The sequence below is a fragment of the Ictalurus furcatus genome, chromosome 16 (genome assembly GCF_023375685.1).
Source record: "Ictalurus furcatus strain D&B chromosome 16, Billie_1.0, whole genome shotgun sequence".
Taxonomy (NCBI): Eukaryota; Metazoa; Chordata; class Actinopteri; order Siluriformes; family Ictaluridae; genus Ictalurus; species Ictalurus furcatus.
Genome location: NC_071270.1, coordinates 18,852,177 through 18,870,915, shown reverse-complemented (window position 1 = coordinate 18,870,915; position 18,739 = coordinate 18,852,177). Strand labels below are relative to the sequence as shown.

General features: G+C 41.8%; 1 protein-coding gene across 1 annotated transcript in view; it reads right to left on the bottom strand.

Moving 5' to 3' along the window:
• Positions 1-18,739, bottom strand: part of tln1 (talin 1) — an 84,245-nt gene that overhangs the window by 28,128 nt on the left and 37,378 nt on the right. The window contains exons 6-28 of the mRNA XM_053646253.1: positions 18,487-18,639; positions 18,032-18,174; positions 16,740-16,867; positions 16,434-16,494; positions 15,860-15,964; positions 15,541-15,696; positions 13,381-13,482; positions 12,585-12,661; positions 12,177-12,357; positions 10,791-10,904; positions 10,567-10,675; positions 10,056-10,264; positions 9,870-9,968; positions 6,171-6,338; positions 5,648-5,942; positions 4,827-4,993; positions 4,355-4,483; positions 2,733-2,846; positions 2,305-2,418; positions 2,066-2,200; positions 1,790-1,918; positions 1,036-1,138; positions 249-457 (exon numbers count right to left, since the gene is read on the bottom strand). Coding sequence (XP_053502228.1) covers positions 249-457; positions 1,036-1,138; positions 1,790-1,918; positions 2,066-2,200; positions 2,305-2,418; positions 2,733-2,846; positions 4,355-4,483; positions 4,827-4,993; positions 5,648-5,942; positions 6,171-6,338; positions 9,870-9,968; positions 10,056-10,264; positions 10,567-10,675; positions 10,791-10,904; positions 12,177-12,357; positions 12,585-12,661; positions 13,381-13,482; positions 15,541-15,696; positions 15,860-15,964; positions 16,434-16,494; positions 16,740-16,867; positions 18,032-18,174; positions 18,487-18,639 — 3,200 coding nt within the window. The remainder of the gene's footprint in view (positions 1-248; positions 458-1,035; positions 1,139-1,789; positions 1,919-2,065; positions 2,201-2,304; positions 2,419-2,732; positions 2,847-4,354; positions 4,484-4,826; positions 4,994-5,647; positions 5,943-6,170; positions 6,339-9,869; positions 9,969-10,055; positions 10,265-10,566; positions 10,676-10,790; positions 10,905-12,176; positions 12,358-12,584; positions 12,662-13,380; positions 13,483-15,540; positions 15,697-15,859; positions 15,965-16,433; positions 16,495-16,739; positions 16,868-18,031; positions 18,175-18,486; positions 18,640-18,739) is intronic.

Here is an 18,739-nt window from a genome sequence, read left to right as displayed (position 1 = left end):
CACACACACACCAGCAATTAGCATCTGTTCTGACTGAGACAACTCCTAATAGAACGCTCTAATCATAGATTACTTGAAACAGAAAACATTTATCTTTTCAAATGAGTGAGCGCTCTGATGCAACCAGCAGCATCGTGAAGTCTGACATCAGCAATTAAAGGGAGGTTTTTGTTCCTAAACATAAACCAGTTTCCCCTAGAGTGTCAGACTCCGCTACGAATGCATCTGCTACGTATCACGTGTCTAACCTGGGCAAGTCGCTGCTGGCTGTCGGGGTCTCCAGGTTTGGCGATGGCTCTTTTGGTCTCTTCGATGAGGTTGCCTGATTTGTCAAGGACGTCTCTAGCGCAGTCCAGCATGGCGTTGCATGCCTGTGGGTCCTTGGTGTTGGCGGCCACTCCACGGGCTGCAGAGGCGAGAGAACGGAGAGCCTGGGCCACGTCGCGTGCCGCCATGCCTGCAAAAGGAGCGTACATAGATTATAAGTAAATATTTTTATACTGAATAATACATTGCTTAATGTTATAGTTTTAAAAAAAAACCTATATTCTCATTTTTCTGATGAGACACTTTTACCTCCCATCAAGAAATCCAGATTCATGGATATGCAATTCGTAAATTTTCCACCCTTACCCCACCGTTACCGCTGGTAAACCGATGTTGCGTGATGATCCTGGGTTTGTATATCATATAATAGAAATACTCACCTGTCACATTAACTTACTTTTTCCAATGAGACTTCAGTTTCTTAAAAGAACACGGCAAAACTGCTGCAGTGATATTTTCTCAAATCGAATAATCCACACACAAACTAATTACCCCTAGCATATTTATGCAGTAAAAATATTGAATCACATTTTACAACGTTCAGAATGACTTTAAATCACTACAGGTAGGGGGTGCTGTAGGATACGTGAAGATTTACTTGACGAACACAAAAACAAGCACCGAGTGGACTATTTGGTATCCAACCCAGTGGATTAATTGATCTTGAAGTGGAGAGGAATTGTGTTGATTGCTTGATAGCATCCTTACCAGTGTAATTCTCATTGCCCTGTGTAGCTTCACTCAGAAGCTGGGCAACAGCAGAGCTCACTGCCTTGGTGTTGGAGCCCAGGTCCTGAGAGCACTTCTCCAGCTGATGTACACACACACACACACACACACACACACACAAATACACAGAAGATACACAGAAACCAGTGTGAACTCGCTGATTAAGAGTGTGTGACTTTTCAATGTTTGTGATTAGGTGCATTTCCATCTCGCTCAAAGTGTGGGCTAAGATCGAGGCTGCAGACTAAGAGTGAGCAGGTCTTGACCTTTTTAACGATCCATGTCTCAGTCTCAATGTTTAATACTGTTAAATATATAGTGACATAGCTACACATTAGTGCAGATTGGATCACTCTTTCCCAGAACACCTCAGCACAAATTAAACAGTCATGTACAGCGATAACTAGCTGAGAGGAAATCCTCCAACGGCTGCAGCTTGGTTGTGTGTGTGTAGTGGTTGCTCATGTGACAGGAAGTGTGTGACAGAGTGGCGATAGAGCGTGGGAGCCTATGACAAATTCTGCACTATGGATTGAGGGTAGGATAAACAAACTTTTACAGTAAAAGACAACGGAAATATGATCTCTGACTCTTTCACTTTGTTTATTTTTTCTTTTTTTGCACCCTCCCACAGTCCTGTACCTCTGATATATTATCTCTATTTATGTCGCTCCGTATCTACATAGGTAAGTATTGGTGTGTGCATTTTAAACAGTGAGAACAGGATGCGTACCGTTTCTCCAGGAAGAGGTCTGAGTTTCCCTTCAGCTGCTGAGGCTTTAGCCTCCTGCATGTCTTTCTCCAACCCCCTTACCATATTCAGAGCATTATCAATCTCCAGAGGACCACATGCCTCCTGAGCCTGGAGGGGAGAAAAAAAAAAAAAAGAGCACTTGGGTCAGATCAAGGGACCAAGGAACACGAAATTAAAAGCTAAACACAAAAGCGTGTTCCTTAGTGAAAGGAGAGCAATGTAACAAATATACATTTATTAGCATATTTGTATTACCTTTTGAGCAGCTGTCCGGAGTTCAGCCAATGCATTGGCCAGATTTTTGGCACACTGACTGAGCTGCATGGCAGTTGCCTGGTCACTAATAGTGGGCACGGTAGCCTTGGCTGCAGTCACCATCTTGGCTCCAGGCTGACAGTGAAGAAAAAGAGACATCATGAGTCAAATGTCTACTCTCAGACTCACTCCCCCAAAATAAGCACAGAATCTTGAAAAGACTGAGTTGTGCAAAGAACCTGCATGAAGTTCTGGCTTGCTCCAATTAGGGCAAGCTGAGCGCTGGGACTGTCAGGCTGCGCCTGGCTGCCTCTCACCCCTTGCACCAGCTGAGGGATCTGCTCCGCCACCACCTGTCAATCAAATACTTCATGCATCAGAAAGACATCATGGGAAAATGTAGCATGTGTGTTAGACACTGCAAATGAGTGATACGGAAAGCAGTAATGTATGCAAATCCAGCAAATCTAAGATTTACATTATGCAAAGTGAAGAAATCTGAAAAGCACACAACCTTTTGTGTCGCAGCAACACTACTCTCTGATACCAAACTATTCAAGTTTTGTGGTGTATGTACTCAGAAATGCCTGTCTGGAGATATAAATGTGGTAGGAACTTTGACCTCATCGTGATCCTACAAAGACAGGAAGTGAACCTGTGAACCTACCTTGCAGCTCTGTACAAGTTGTTGCTGTGCAGCGGGGTTCTTATTCGACGAGGCAGCGTGTTGAGCCGCAGCGATGGTCTGAGTTGCGGCTGCGGCGGCCTGCTTTGCAGCGTTCTGCAGGAAATGTTTGCTTAATTAGAGATTACTACACAAAACCTCACAAAAGACGTGTCGATCGTGAGCTGTTGCTACAGTCATTTACTGAGAACAGTGCAGAAAGAATTCAAACGAGGAAGAGGCACAGAACTCGCAACTTTAATAAGCTAAAGAGCAAACTGCGTTAAAAGGTCCACTGGAAGGTCAGAAATCACAGTTCACTCATGCCTTTGAGACTTTTCATTTGAGTTTATTTGTTTCTGTAGTTTGTTTTAGTTGTTAAAATCTCATTCAAATGAGAATAAAGTTATGCCGTTGCGGCATATATTTTCGTCTCATCTTTTCTCATTCGGCCAAAAACCGAAAACGCCATTTTTGGCCAAAAATTTTCAGTGCATCGCTAGTAAAACTGTTACAGTCCAAACATCATCGGTGTAACACTGGTCCAATTACTCAAGACTACGCATGAATGTAACCTAGCAATCTGTCCTACTTTTTGGTGCCAAATCAAAACACTGCCCTCGGGTTATTTAATTTAAAACAAAATGCCACTTCCTCATTTGGGATTTTGAAGTGCTTGCACCACTGGTTCAAACATGCATCTCCTGGGTATTCAGCTATTCTTGTCAACATCCACACAAAACACACCCAGCACATCGACTCACAGCAGCATGGGGGATTTTTTTGTTTTTAAATGTGGGATCTCCATGTTCTGTGCCTTTTGCCCTCTCATACTGCTTTGAAAAAAACAAGTCGTAACAATCTCAATATTAAAACACGTCCTATCACGTTTGCCCAACTCGACTTCGACTGTTCCCGGACACGTTCTGACCACTTACAAACAGCACGTCTTGAATGAAATAAACACTCTGAAGTTTGATAGTTAACCAGTTTTTAGGTCGTACTAGCACTCCAAGCTAACAGAACATTAGGAGCGGGAATCTCTAGAGTCCTTGTAATCCCTCCACCCCTTTTTATTTATTTATTTCAATTTGAGTTGCCTAGATTTGATTTTCAATTTATTTTGTTTGCAGATGGGTGCATCCATTTTTTTTTTAATCTCTACATTATGATTTTTCTCCAGTAATTGCTTCTTTTGAAAACTATCATTTCTCCCACTGTTAAAAACCCCCCAAAACAAACAAACAAAAAACCTATTACTGAATTTCAATGGTGTTTGTATTCAGAAATGTTCGTACTGCTGCCTTTCTAAATACGAGTCCAATTATGTCCTTTCATGCATTGATCAGAGCCTTTGGATATAACTGTAATCCCTACAGAACAATAAATATCATGTAGTAGATAATCAGTCAGTGATTATCTACTACACCTCTGTAGGTCTTAACTATGTTCAGTTGGAAGCTGTAATGGAGGAGATGGTGCAAAAGCAAATTTATGGAAGTGTCACAGGTAAAATTGCTTAAAGCTTATTAGTCATACATGGAATGAGAGTGAGAGCGCTCTTCAGTAAAAAAAGCACATTTTCTATTACAAATGAATTAGTTTGGTTTTATATCTGTCCTCACCTCCAGCTTGTTGACCAGTCTCTTTTTGATGGCGTTCTGTGCTGCTGCATTGGTGGCCATGCGCAGGCCCTCAGCAGCCTCACGCAGCTTCTGCTGCTGCTCCTCACTGTCTGGGTTAGCGGCAGCACCCTGTTTTACACGCAAACATTCACACACGTTGTGGCTATAATTCACTTCAGGGTGTGACATCCATTTATAAACAAGCGGCAATCAAATTCAGACGTACATGTGAAAGAAATTTGACAATAATTTAATTCTACCTGAAAGCTTTAATGCCACCCGAAATCTGGCGCTTATTATCAGCTTTAACCTTCCACATCCCCTGCTGTTTTAAAATACTTAACAGGATCGGACCTGTAAGTCGTTCTTTCATTAACTGCACTTTGGAAAGAAAACGTCTGCTCTGCATCCATAAATCCCTCAGCTCTGGATGAAGTCATACAAACAGCACCCTTTATCTTGGGTCACGCACCTTGGCAGCCTCCACCATCTTGGCAGTGGCGTCAGCTAGAAGCTTCGCAGCCGAGAGCAGTTTACGGGAGTTCTCCAGGTCAGTCTCTCCCTCCGCGTCTGCTTTAATGGCGTTGACGAGGTCGGAGGTGGCCTGGGCCAGGATCCGTGCCTGTCGCACCATCTCACCTTTATAAACCATCGGGGAGAGAGAGCGCTTAGTCTGGGTACTGCAGTACCGACAGGGAATAAAGACAATAATCAGGCTTATGTATGTGTGTGTATATATATATGTATATATATGGGACACATACTAGAATATATACGCACACAATGAATGAGCTTCTAAATGAAACTGAAAAACAGATCAAATGGGCACGTTTTGTGTATTGCATTAACTGTAAAATTCTGTAAACGTGATAATGTGGTCCTCTAACGTAATAGCTAAAATTAGCAATGGTACAGTTTGTAATTTAGTAAATGTGTTTTTGGACCCATAACAATCCAATATAACTTGAAAGATAACTTTAAATAACCATTATCATATCCTGGCTCCGTCTACATTACTTTCTTTTCAGGTTTCTGCTTCCATTTTTCTGGACCAGAAATTAGCCAAGCAGAGCTGCTCAGATTTGCCCCAGTTCCTTAAAAACGGCAACTCGGGGAACAAACGGTCTCAAAAACAGTGTTGGTTTAAATTTGTATAAACTGCCTTGAAGGTAAAAGATGGCTCTAAAATTACACTGCACAAATACTATCTAAACTTGATCAGGTTTCTGTGTTTTTCTTGTGTCGAGCCTCTATAAACACAAACAGGAAACATCGTCATCTCCCTCGCCACACCTGCATCTCCCATGGAGCTGAAGATGTTCTCGGTTACATCCAGGATGCGGTCGGTGGCCTCTCCATGGCGCCCGATTGGCTGGCCTCCGCTGGCGTACTGCTTAATATGCTGCAGCAGCTCGTTAAGAGCCTGGGTGACACCTGTGGCGGCCACGCCCACTTGCTTTAGCAGCTGCTCGTCGTTGGTGGCCCCCTGCGACGCCTCCACACAGCCTTCAACTGATTTAGCCACCAGTTTCCCTGCCTCAATCAGCTGCTCCTGACATACTGGGGAACTGATGGTAGGAGCCACCACCTGGAGACACACACACACACACACACACACACACACACACACACACACGCATCTGGCTTAATCAGTGATTCTGTCCAAAGGTATTATCTCCATGTGGCTGAAGCCATTATGAAGCATGACTACAGAAACCCAAACCAGAAAATAAGAGCAGTAAGCAGACGGAAAGCTGGCGTAAGTGGTCTGAGTCTCTGCGGTCTGCCTGTGTACGAGTGTGTTTTTTTCCCTCACCCGAGTGCATGCCACCAGCTGAGAGGTGGAAAGGGCACACTGTGTGGCAGCAGCGATGACCCGGTTCTGCTGGGCCGAGTCTTCTGTCTTCTGAGCCACGTTCTTTGCCTTCAGCACCAGAGTTGCTGCTGCTGTAGCTACAGCTTTAGCCAGCTTCATCAGCATGTCCTGCAAGAACACCCACCAACACATGCACACATTTTTTGTATTTACTACAGGAAGGAACCACTGATTAGTTTTGATTAGTTAGACTTGAGTTCAAATGGGCTGTTTTTTTTTTTTTAGCTTTTTTTATTGATTGATGTGTAATGTTTATGATTATCGAGTTTGTGAGTACAACTTCAAATTAAACACATTGTGAGATATTGGTATATCACTAACACAAGCATGATGACGGTAGCAATCACCTAGGCAGTGCCACTCCTATCACCTGTCTATCCTTTAAATCACAGCATGCAGATTGTCCAGACAAGTGAGTGTTAAAGGTATATTCAAGGTATATCCAGTGATTTTGATGTTATCCGACATTGGCTGCTCAAATTTTAAACTCAAAACTGAAACCAATACAGCCCCTCTCTTTAGGGTTCCATGCCCAAAACATACACTTAGGCTTCAAAGGCCTGAACACTACTGCTACAGGCTAGCATTTTGAACTGACAGGCAACATGATTGACAGGTCTGACATCCAGAAAGTGAGTGAAAGTTAGTGAAAGTTGTTGGTCCGCATAATTTCCTTTCAGCTGTTTACAGAAGCCAGGACGCCACAGACACCAGAGTTTCTCTGCTGAGCAGACGACTCTACTGAAGCAGAACGTAAGCAGTCTGATTTCACTGAGCCGCCATTAAAGGAGCGAACGTGTGTTAACTGTAATGTAAAACCGAGGTACTAAATGATGAACAGAGAATCCAACAAGAGGATGACTGGAAGAGGAAGTCTACTGAATACTTTGAATTCTTTCCATAAGGGTGAGAGGCTGTGACCACAATAGATGAAGTGGCATGTCATGAGGTTATGTTTAAAACTGGCAGCCGGGAGTTCTCCAGATAGTTGCTGTAGATTAAAACACCATAATATCAAAGTAAGGCAGTACAGTTGCCTGGAGAATAACGATAAATGGCTAAAATGTTCATTTGAACCACTTTGAACAAGTGCTAGACTACTGCTATTACTAACAGTAGCAGTACTTACTACTTGGGCTTCAACTGTCACCCAACCCAAAGCACATAAAAGAGAAAAACCCCACAGAGTGAGCAGAAACTAACCGAAACTACCACAGACAAAGAAAAAATACACAAAACCAGTCTGATATCAATATTTAGGTGCACTGCCGGCAGCACTGGTGATCATTTAGGTGTACTGCCAGCGGCACTGGTGATTATTTAGGTGCTCTGCCGACACTGGCGATTATTTTGGTGATTATTTAGGTGCACTGCCAGCGGCACTGGTGATTATTTAGGTGCACTGCCGACACTGGTGATTATTTTGGTGATTATTTTGGTGCACTGCCAACACTGGTGATTATTTAGGTGCACTGCCGGCAGCGGTGATTATTTAGGTGCAATGCCGGCAGCGGTGATTATTTAGGTGCACTGCCAACACTGGTGATTATTTTGGTGATTATTTAGGTGCACTGCCGGCAGCGGTGATTATTTAGGTGCACTGCCAACACTGGTGATTATTTTGGTGATTATTTAGGTGCACTGCCGGCAGTGGTGATTATTTAGGTGCACTGCCGGCACTGGTGATTATTTTGGTGATTATTTAGGTGCACTGCCAGCGGCACTGGTGATTATTTAGGTGCACTGCCAGCGGCACTGGTGATTATTTAGGTGCACCGCCGACACTGGTGATTATTTTGGTGATTATTTAGGTGCACTGCCGGCAGTGGTGATTATTTAGGTGCACTGCTGGCACTGGTGATTATTTAGGTGCACTGCCGGCACTGGTGATTATTTAGGTGCACTGCCGACACTGGCGATTATTTTGGTGATTATTTAGGTGCACTGCCAGCGGCACTGGTGATTATTTAGGTGCACTGCCAGCGGCACTGGTGATTATTTAGGTGCACTGCCGACACTGGCGATTATTTTGGTGATTATTTAGGTGCACTGCCAGCGGCACTGGTGATTATTTAGGTGCACTGCCAGCGGCACTGGTGATTATTTAGGTGCACTGCCGACACTGGTGATTATTTTGGTGATTATTTAGGTGCACTGCCGGCAGTGGTGATTATTTAGGTGCACTGCTGGCACTGGTGATTATTTAGGTGCACTGCCGGCACTGGTGATTATTTAGGTGCACTGCCGACACTGGCGATTATTTTGGTGATTATTTAGGTGCACTGCCAGCGGCACTGGTGATTATTTAGGTGCACTGCCAGCGGCACTGGTGATTATTTAGGTGCACTGCCGACACTGGTGATTATTTTGGTGATTATTTAGGTGCACTGCCGGCACTGGTGATTATTTAGGTGCACTGCCAACACTGGTGATTATTTTGGTGATTATTTAGGTGCACTGCCGGCACTGGTGATTATTTAGTTGCACTGCCGGCACTGGTGAATATTTAGGTGCACTGCCGGCACTGGTGAATATTTTGGTGATTATTTAGGTGCACTTCCGGCACTGGTGATTATTTTGGTAATTATTTAGGTGCACTGCTGGCACTGTTGATTAATACCAGACAGGATGCAAAAACATGCCAGCGAGACTCTTAGCATTCTACTCACTGAAGAAAAAAAGGATTGGTTTCCTCCTAAAATATGATGCAGGCTGTTTACTAATCTAAATAAATGATCACCCTAATGAAAAACCTTTACCTGGAAGTCTGTTTACTCATGTCAGCGAGAGATCATTATTCTTACAGACAATACAAATATTTACACATTTTGTGAGCAGATTACATTTTTACACTATACAATTAAAGAGACCCCACACCAGATGTTTTCACCCAATATTTATAAAGAGAAAGAGCAGACCGGAGGATCAAATGATAATGTTTAAAGTAGAGCTGCACAATACTAATAAATATTATACTGCTACACATTGGGATATGCCTTACAATGTAATTGAACAAGCTAGTGTCATTATTTTAATACAATTTTTGTATTCGAATCCCACCAATGCAGCTATTTATCTAAGCATGCACAGGAAACTTGTATATAATCTCTGATTTGGAGAGAATTAAAAAAAAATTCTAAAGTGCTCAGAGATGGCAGACTTTGTCTAATGTTGTAATGGTCATAAACAACCAATATATTGTGCAACATTACTTTAAAAATGTAACTTCACAGAAAGACTTACTTCCTGGTTTTGATCAAAAATAAAAAATTTAAAAATCTTCTGGCTGAAAATGAATCTCAGGAAAACAAGGAAGTAAATGTTCTCTAAATTATTGAGTGAAGTTATTTAATATGTAGCCCAACATTATGATTAAACGTGCTCTCCAACTAGAGATTAGGGAAGAATTAGTACGATTGGCTGATGGAAATGAATTACTCTTCCTCGGAGGGCATTTTTTATTTATTTTTTTTTTTACCAGCATCTGACTATAATGATGAATCCGGCTCGTGTGTCTGAACGATCCTCTGCCTAAGGACTGGTTAAAAGCCATGACAAAGAAAATTCAGATTAAATTTAGTTATTAGATGCTTTTGAATCTGGTGTGTGTGTGTGTGCGTATGTAAATAGGTATCACACCTGGAACTGCTGGTCAGCGTCACTCTCTCCAATCTGCTGCAGCAGCTCTCCGCTGGCCTGGCCGACATTACCTGCAGCCTGGAGGAGGTTCTGGCGAGGCTGTGAAGGACACACTCATGTTTACATTACATGTGGTGATGCACTGCCTGTGTGTTTGAGCACTGAGAGAGACAGTTAGTGTGGTACCTCAGCGCTGGCAGGCTGAGCGGTCTTTAGCATGTCTGACACGGCACAGGCCAGGTTACGGGCGGCACCCAGGAGCTGCTGTCCGTTTCCACCCTCATCCTCCATCAACGCCGCCAGTAACTTTACACCCTTGGACATTTCAGTCAGGTTGGAGGAGATGGTGGTCACTGCGCAGCCCACAGCCGTATAGTCGGTCTCTGCTGGGTCACCTGTAAGACAGCGGGGGCGTGTTTGATTTGTACAGTATGAAAACATGGCAAGCAACCTCTGGTTGAAGTGCAGATGTTCCAAATGACCTGTTTGTGCCCATCAGCTGTTGAGGCTAATAGCTACAAACCAGGCTTATTTTCTGGACACTGGCACTAAGGGAACAAACAAGCTTCGTGTTTAATTTTGACTAATCCTTTAATTGCACTAAAAAGGGGCTATTTACCATTGAATTAAAAATGAATATTTATTTAGACAAATTAGTGTTTGATGTAGCAACGAGTATGTGTGCATGTAGACTCGCCTGCAGTGAGATTAACCATAGATGCCGTTCCTGCAGTAATAGCATCCACCTGAGAATGAATTTCATGTTTGGACTCATCCATCTTGTTCTTCCTCCAGGCTTGAGAGGCCTTACAAGCAAAAAAGATAAACATGATGATTACTGACGGATGCATGAACTGATTTTCAATCTGTATTGCATATAATAAGTGTGGTGGAAGTATAAAACGGTTCGGTGTGTCTCACCGCATCAGTGCCCAGTGGTGGTAGGGTGTCGAAGTCAGTCAAAGACGCCTGGGCTGCCTGCACTGCCTGCATACTGGAGTTAATGGTGCCCGTCAGTGCCTGCTGAGCTGAGGTCTGCAACAAGAAAGATGTGTCAGAGTTTTACCCTAGGTCCGTCAGAGTAATCCAAAAATGCATTTCGATTTAATTTAGCTTTGAGCAGTTGAACGCACTCGAACGATAATTAACTTTGATTTCATACTGCCACAGGCACAATGAACATTACATTACATTACCAGTAGCACTAACTGTGGACATTTTCTTGGTTTCTTAAGCTAAAGATCTTCCATCTTTAGCTTGCTCTCACGTGGGTATAATTCTTTCCACAGCACACACAATTATCGTGATTATGAGCTTGCTTCTTATACACACTATATATGCTCACTACATGTAGGTTACGATCTATACAGGTAACACATAGGTTATAACATACAACGTGCGCTACATACCCAGTAGAATAGAATTCTTTTCTTTTACATCGTTACTTACATACATCACTTATAGGACTCATGTACACTACCGGTCAAAAGTCTGGAGACACTCGACTGAAATGTTTCTCATGATCTTAAAAACCTTTTGATCTGAAGGTGTATGATTAAATGTTTGAAATCTGTGTTGTAGACAAAAATATCATTGTGCCAACATATTCATTTCTTTCATTAGAAAACTAACATTTTATTTACAAATTTAAAAAAAAATTTTTTTTTTAAAAAATGGACAACAATGAGCAAAATACTCCAAAAAGCAGCCAATAAGAGTCCAGCGTAATACTGTTTAAAAAGCATCTCAGGGTGATTCCTCAAGAAATCGGTTGAGAAAATGCCAAGAATACATTTCTGGAAATTCTAGGCACAAAGGGGGTCTACTTTGAAGATGCTAAAATATTAAATTATTTTGATTTATTTTGGATTTTTTATAACATCATAATTCCCATAGTTTAATTTGTTGAGCTTTGATGACTATTATTATTCTTAAAAGTGGAAAAATAAAAATAAAGAATGAGTGTGTCTAAACTTTTGACCGGTCATGTTTTTAATATTTAATTAGATGATTTATATACAAACAGTACAAGAAAAGCATTTGAGGATTTCTCTTATCTTATCTATATCTTAGAAATGACAGATTTATTATTTCTTTCTTTACATGCTATCTCATCTGCAAATAACATCCACAGAGTGATTGTGTAGAGAAGTAAAAACAGAGATCCAGTTTAATGCAAAAGGAGTAGAGGAGCACTTGGCCAATCTATATCGCACCTGATTCAGCCAACAAATTCAGCAGACAACGGCCTGTGTTTAATCAGCTATACCAGGTGTATTAACGTAGAATGTATTTAGTAGAGCTCACCAGTGGTGGCATGTGCCCTGTGTGCATTTGGCCACTGGTGATATGCTGCTTGGCCTGGGGCATGGAGCCCATCTGGAAGCTCTCTGGACCTCCTGCACCTGGGCGCATGATGACAGGGAGGGCCACAGAGCCTGTCTCCACCCTCTCCACCTTATTAAACTGCTGCTGCAGCACTGTCGATCTGTATGCAACACACACAAGAAAAGTTAGCCATGATATACTATGTGGCCATCATGGGATTCAAAATACACACATCCTATAAGTTAAGTCATATAGTATGCAGCATTCACTCAAATAATCATATGCTAATAAAAGACACAAAACATAAAGGAAGGAATTTTTCCATCTTGAAGTAACCTTGGCTGTCACACAACAGTCAGAGACGATGGCATGGACAATCATGCTTACTTTTTAGGTGAAACCGAATCCTCCAGCATGGTCGACTCCTCATCTCCCTCCAAGCCAAAGTGGTCTTTGCTCTTTTTCTGCAGACAGACAGACAGACAGTAGGTTCGTGCGAGTTCTGCCATGTTACATATCACAGGAAAGAAGCCTTTTGTTGCCAAGCTGTTTACTCCACAAAGGTCAAGAATCAAGGTTTGTTGTGGAATTCCACCGTCTCCTGTGAACCACAGGCAGTACCTTCACACATGCATGCAACCTGCTACATAACGCAACGCAAACAAGGTCTTCGGATAAGACCGACTGTTACAGACAATGGGAAATATGTTACTCTAAGCTAGACACTACTATAGAAAACGAGAATTCGCAAGACATGCGAACTCTCTCATGAGTGTGTGTGTGTCAGTTTTCATTCACATAATCAGCGGTCGTTAGTTTTAATGGTGAATAAAACAAAAAGGAATCTGAACCATTAAATTGCTGTTAAAAACCATGATGTTGCCTTGCGAATCCATCAGAAAGTGATGGAAAGTTTGGCCACTACACTGCTGAATATTTTTGCGTTGGTAGAGAAGCATTTTCAGCCACAGACATAGTCTGGAAAGATTGCATACGACCAATCGCTGGTCTGCACTATTTTAGCTCCGCCCATATGTCCCATCTCAGCTCACATAGTACCTGGGCAAGGTGAGTAACCAAAATCATTTGTACTGAGGTAAACAGGATAACGGCTCATTTACCAAGGCATGCTGAAGCGAGCCACGCCTATAAGACACTTTAAGATGCATTAACAGCCGGTTACCTTTTTGAGGATGATGTCGATGTACCCAGCAATCAGCTGCGCAATCTGTTCTCCTTCAGTGGTCTGGACCGAGTAGTAGCCATCCTGGTAATCTCCAAAGTCCTACAGAAATGACAACGTTCACAAGATTATTTGTTATTCCGCGAATAAAAGAATTTGTATGTGTTTGTATTTTGGTTTATCGCCATTCCAGCTTCAATGGCTATTTCATGGTGAATACAGGCATTTATCAGACATAATTAAAACAAAAATCAGTTATAATAAAAGTAATAATTAATTTTTAAAAATAAGCAAATAAAATAATAATGATCATAATATACTTCAGCTTAAAAAGTCAGGCATTGTTGTGGCTTTTGCATCGTTACTTGCTCGGCGCAGAATATTGCTGTCTTGGACCTCTCCACAACCCCCCTCTATATCAGTCTGACTTAAAGATTTAATGTCCTTTTTAAAACTTGAAAAAATCAAGTATAACATCAGAGGCAGGGGTGAATCATTTTTGGGAAAATGGCAACAATTACCTACTTCAATGATGTACGCACCCTGGAGGTGGATTGAGGAAAGGTAGACAATAAATACTAATCATCTTGGCTTTTTTTTCCCTCTTTATTTATTTGTTTGTTTGTTTTTCTGGTTGGTTATTTGTTGTTTTTTTTGTTTCCCCCTTTCTTTTGGTTTTGGCTGTGATTACTTTGTTGGGGTTGTTGGATGGGGTGTTATAATATGTAAAAAAAAAAAAAAAAGGGTCAGGCATATATGTACGACATGATAATGATTCTTTATTGGTCACATATACATTAGAGAACAGTGAAATTCTTTTCTTCGCATACCCCAACCTGTCAGGAAGCTGGGGTCAGAGCACAGGGTCAGCCATGATACAGTGCACCTGAAGCAGAGAGGGTTAAGGGCCTTGCTCAAGGGCCCAACAGTGGCAGCTTGGCAGTGCTGGGGCTTGAACCCCCGACCTTCCAATCAGTAACACAGAGCCCTAACCGCCAAGCCACCACTGCCCACCACATGAGTCTATAAAAGATTCTTTGAATTTACTTGTGATAAAAACTGTAAAAGAAGTTCTCCTGGGTCCGTCTTACAAAACAAGTCTTTCAAAGTTTGACCTGATAAAAGGCGTTAAAGAATTTGTATCGATTTGTAAACATCTGTAATTGAACTGAATTCCATGATAACGTCGACATCTTGAATCACTGCATAATGTAACACGAATATCATTTTCATTTGGGGGGCTTTTTGTGTGTACTGGATAACTATTTTTCAACTAAAAATATAGAGTGCACTACAATGACAGACTGTTTTTAAAAATAAATAAATAAAAAATAAATAAAAAAACCTTGTGCACCATTTACTGAAACCAAAAAGCAAGGAAATCCTTTACAGAATAACCCACAGACTTGACAGCTGTCCACAGATGGCTTCTGTTCTACACTGTGACGCTGCTTGGGAAAGATTATGAGCTGGCCACAGCCTTAATACCAAGTGCATTTCTTTCCCATTTCAGATCTTGAAGCCAGCTTCCAGCTCTTTGGCAATTCACCAGGAAATAGTTTCCTGAATATTTCCCCAGACGCTCAAAAAAATAAAAAATAAACACGGACATGCACGTCTTTCCCTCGTCTTTCCCTTCACAACGTGAAAAGGATATTTAAAAAAGTCCTATTTATAATATTTAAAATCGATCCACGACTGTCAAGGATATGCCTCAGAGAGCACTAGCTGTTTATTATTATGATTATAATTATTATAAAGAGGAACTATGCCTTAGATCAGAAAGTTTTGCTCTCTTAAAAATGACAACCGTTACATTAACTCTCCTAATTAAAGTCTTGAAAATGCTTTTGACATTTAACATGAAACAATGCTTTCTGTTGTTCTCTTCTTGTGGATCGGAATAATTTGATATTGCTATAATGCTAAAATAAGATGTGTCATAGGATCAAAACAAAAACAGATTACATAAGTATTTAAAAGAAGCAGAAGACACACAAATTATTGTTGGGGTGGGGGGAGGGAGACTCTCAGCAGGATTAAAAAGTGAGTAAATAAAATCCAGCTATTTCACCACACACACACACACACACACACACACACACACACACACACACACACACACACACACACGCACACCAGCACAAAGCCTGAACTTACTAAGGTGAAGCTTTTAGGGGAGGCAGCCCAGCGCTTGATATTGGTCAGGCTCCACTCCTGCATCACCTCCTTGGTCTTCTCATCCACCCTCATCACACACTCCTTGGTGATGCCCAGCAGACGAGGGACCAGCTTGTTTTTTCCTTTCATTTTTTCCTGCAGGGGGTGGAGACACACACACACACACACACACACACACACACACACACACCTCATCCAGTTTGTTAACGGACAAACTATTTCTGGTGTTAAATTACCGAAGCATTTGCAACCATGTAACACTTTGGGTACAGCTGCATAATAAAAACAACTCTTTTACCTTGACTAAGAAGAAAGACACTCCGTAGGTTTTGAGAGAACGGGCCAGTTTGACGTAGCTGACTTTGGCCTCGATCTCGGTCATATTTTGGTAGTTCTTGTGTGCCTGATTGGGGGAAAGAAAACTCAGTCTAACATCCAACAGACTTCATTTCCATTCAGTATCAATGAGAATGCCTGGGTGATTGGATATTTCATATTAACCAATATGAATGAGGTCCATGGAGAGTCTGAACACAGAAGAATATAAACACGAGCCATTCCAAATACTACACAAGTATAGAGGTAACAGATTAGAACACATCAGTGTACTTATTAAAGTGCATATGCCGCCTCAGGCTCTAACCGTGTTCATCTTTCTATTCAAATAGGGAACAATAAAAGATGCTGCTGCAAATGGTTTACATTTGACTAAGTCTAGGTCATATGTTTTCAGTCTGTGCTTTCATCCCTAACTGGAGCAGCCTGAGAGGAAGCGCAGTCACAACCAGCAGCCAAATCACTGCGCACGCTGTTACGCGTGCCCCCGCAATGACCTCAAACCTGCGTCAACATGCTAACCTCGAGCCTCTTACCTGGAAAATCTTCTTCTCCCCTTTGTTCTTCACATACTCTTTGGGTAAAAACTCTTTCAAACTAGAAGGGTATGAAGAGATGAAGAGTTCTCATTGAATTGTTCGGCGTAAATTTTAAACTTGTATTATGATGTGGTGAAAACAAACGGATGGTTCAGATTGACCTGAAAAGGCTTTGCTCTGACTTTCAATACAAATATATGACAACGACTAATCCCAACAAACTAACAGAGCAGAAAACAGCAAGGCAAAAAAATGAGGCACAATGGTAATAATATAATATAATAAATAAATAAATAAACTCACTCGAGGAATCCTGGTTTGTGTTTGGCCTCGTTGTGGTCACCAAACTGGATCTGACACTGGTAACCGGCAAACTCGCAGGCTTTGTCAAAAGAGACAGGGTGGGATCCGTTCAGAATGTCATCTCGTGCCTGTGTAGAAAATATATCATGTTATTAAGCTTACAAAATATACTGCCGGGGATCAAAACCAGTGCAACCAGCAGCGTGACGGGGACACTATACTGTAAAAACAGCACCGTCTTTCGGATGAGACATTAAACTGAGGTCCTGACTCTCTGTGGTCATTAAAAATCCCAGGACACTTATCGTAAAAGAGTAAGGCTAACACCCCGGTGTCGTGGCGAAAAACCCCCATTGCCCTTATCCATCATGGCCCTCTAATAATCCCCATCTCTGAATTGGCTACATCACACTCATCTCCTCTCCACTAAAAGCTGATATGTGGTGGGTGTTCTGGCGCACTATGGCTGCCGTCACATCATCCAGCGGGTGGATGTTACACACTAGTGGTGGTTGAGGAGACCCCCCCCCCCACACCATACTACGTAAAGCACTTTGAGTGTCTAGAAAAGCACTATATAAATGTAACTGTAACTAACTAACTAAGCGTCATAATACAGAGAGCGCTGCAGGTGTTCTGTTGTGTACTTGCCAACTTCTGTTGCCAAGTAGTGTAAAACCTCCCGTGTGAGATGGCGGCATGTTTTATGTTACGTTATGTTCATGTTTCTCTAGTGACATTACTGCACTGGTCTGTCAGTGGTTACTGTTGATCTGTTCTAAAGGTGCAACTGTTTCTCCAAGATCCAAAAACAGATTTACAGCAGATCCCAAAACAACACTAGCGCCAAAAACAAAGCACGAGATCGGCGCACACAATGTGCAAGATAAGCATCAGATGCTCTGTGAGCTGTAGGCAGAGCTTCTGAGACAGTGTAAGGTATAACAGCAATAATAGACACAGTAACTATGGGATTAGTAGGCATCTAACACAACTGAGATTTAAGCACACTCATTTAAATACAGAGATAGAAAAGTATCTCACTTTAAAAAGTAAGCATGCTAAAAAGCTATGCAAAATACGCACGCATACTTTAAAAAATAAGCATGCAAAATTAAAGCGTGTCGTTAAAAAGAGCTGGTCATCAAACATGTTCAAAGCATTAAATGTATCAGTGACTCGCATGAAAAACTCCAAAACTTCGTTTCAGACAGTTACCTCTATAGTTCCGTGAGATTGCAAGAAGATTGTGAGAAAACCATTCTCTACCTTTGTGATATTTGGTTGCGTACCTGTACGTAGAGCAGGTTGAGCTGAACTGGGTCTCTGGAGTCTACGTTCTGGTCAGAGTAGAAGAACTTCCTCCTGAGGAGCAGCATTTCCGTCTCCTCGACCCCCTGCTCACGCAGCGTTCGCCCGTGGTCCAGCCAGTTCACTGCACACGTAAAGGAGCACAAGAGTTTCAAATCAACATCACCTGTGCTCTAGTCTATGAAATAAGAGCTTCCGAGATTGTTCTTAACTACAATCAAATGTACTGCTTATGTCATCAGCAAACTTGTACACAATGTGGCCGTTACATACAAAAATAATGAGCAGCCTATTTAAAAAAAAAAAAAAACTAAAAAAATTTAAGTGTTCACTCGTGGTGTAGTGTTACATCCGATTTTAAAATCTCAAAATGTTTGGAAACGATAAAAAAACTGTGGAGATTTAGGATTCCAGTTCTGGCGACAATCTGACATACGCTCATCGTCGGTGTGGAGCTTCTGCTTGAGTTTCTCCATCTTTTTGTCATCCCTCAGGAGGGTTTTGTCTCGCTTCAGCGTCCCTGTGATCTCCTCCTTCTTCTCCTCACCAATATCCCGCACCAGGGAGTATTCATCATGGTTTGTAATGCCTGAGGAGCAAAAGTAAATCAACATGCTTCAGTCTGACAAAAATTAGACTCAATCTTGAAAAGTAACATAAATACAAATGAAACACCACAATAACAGATT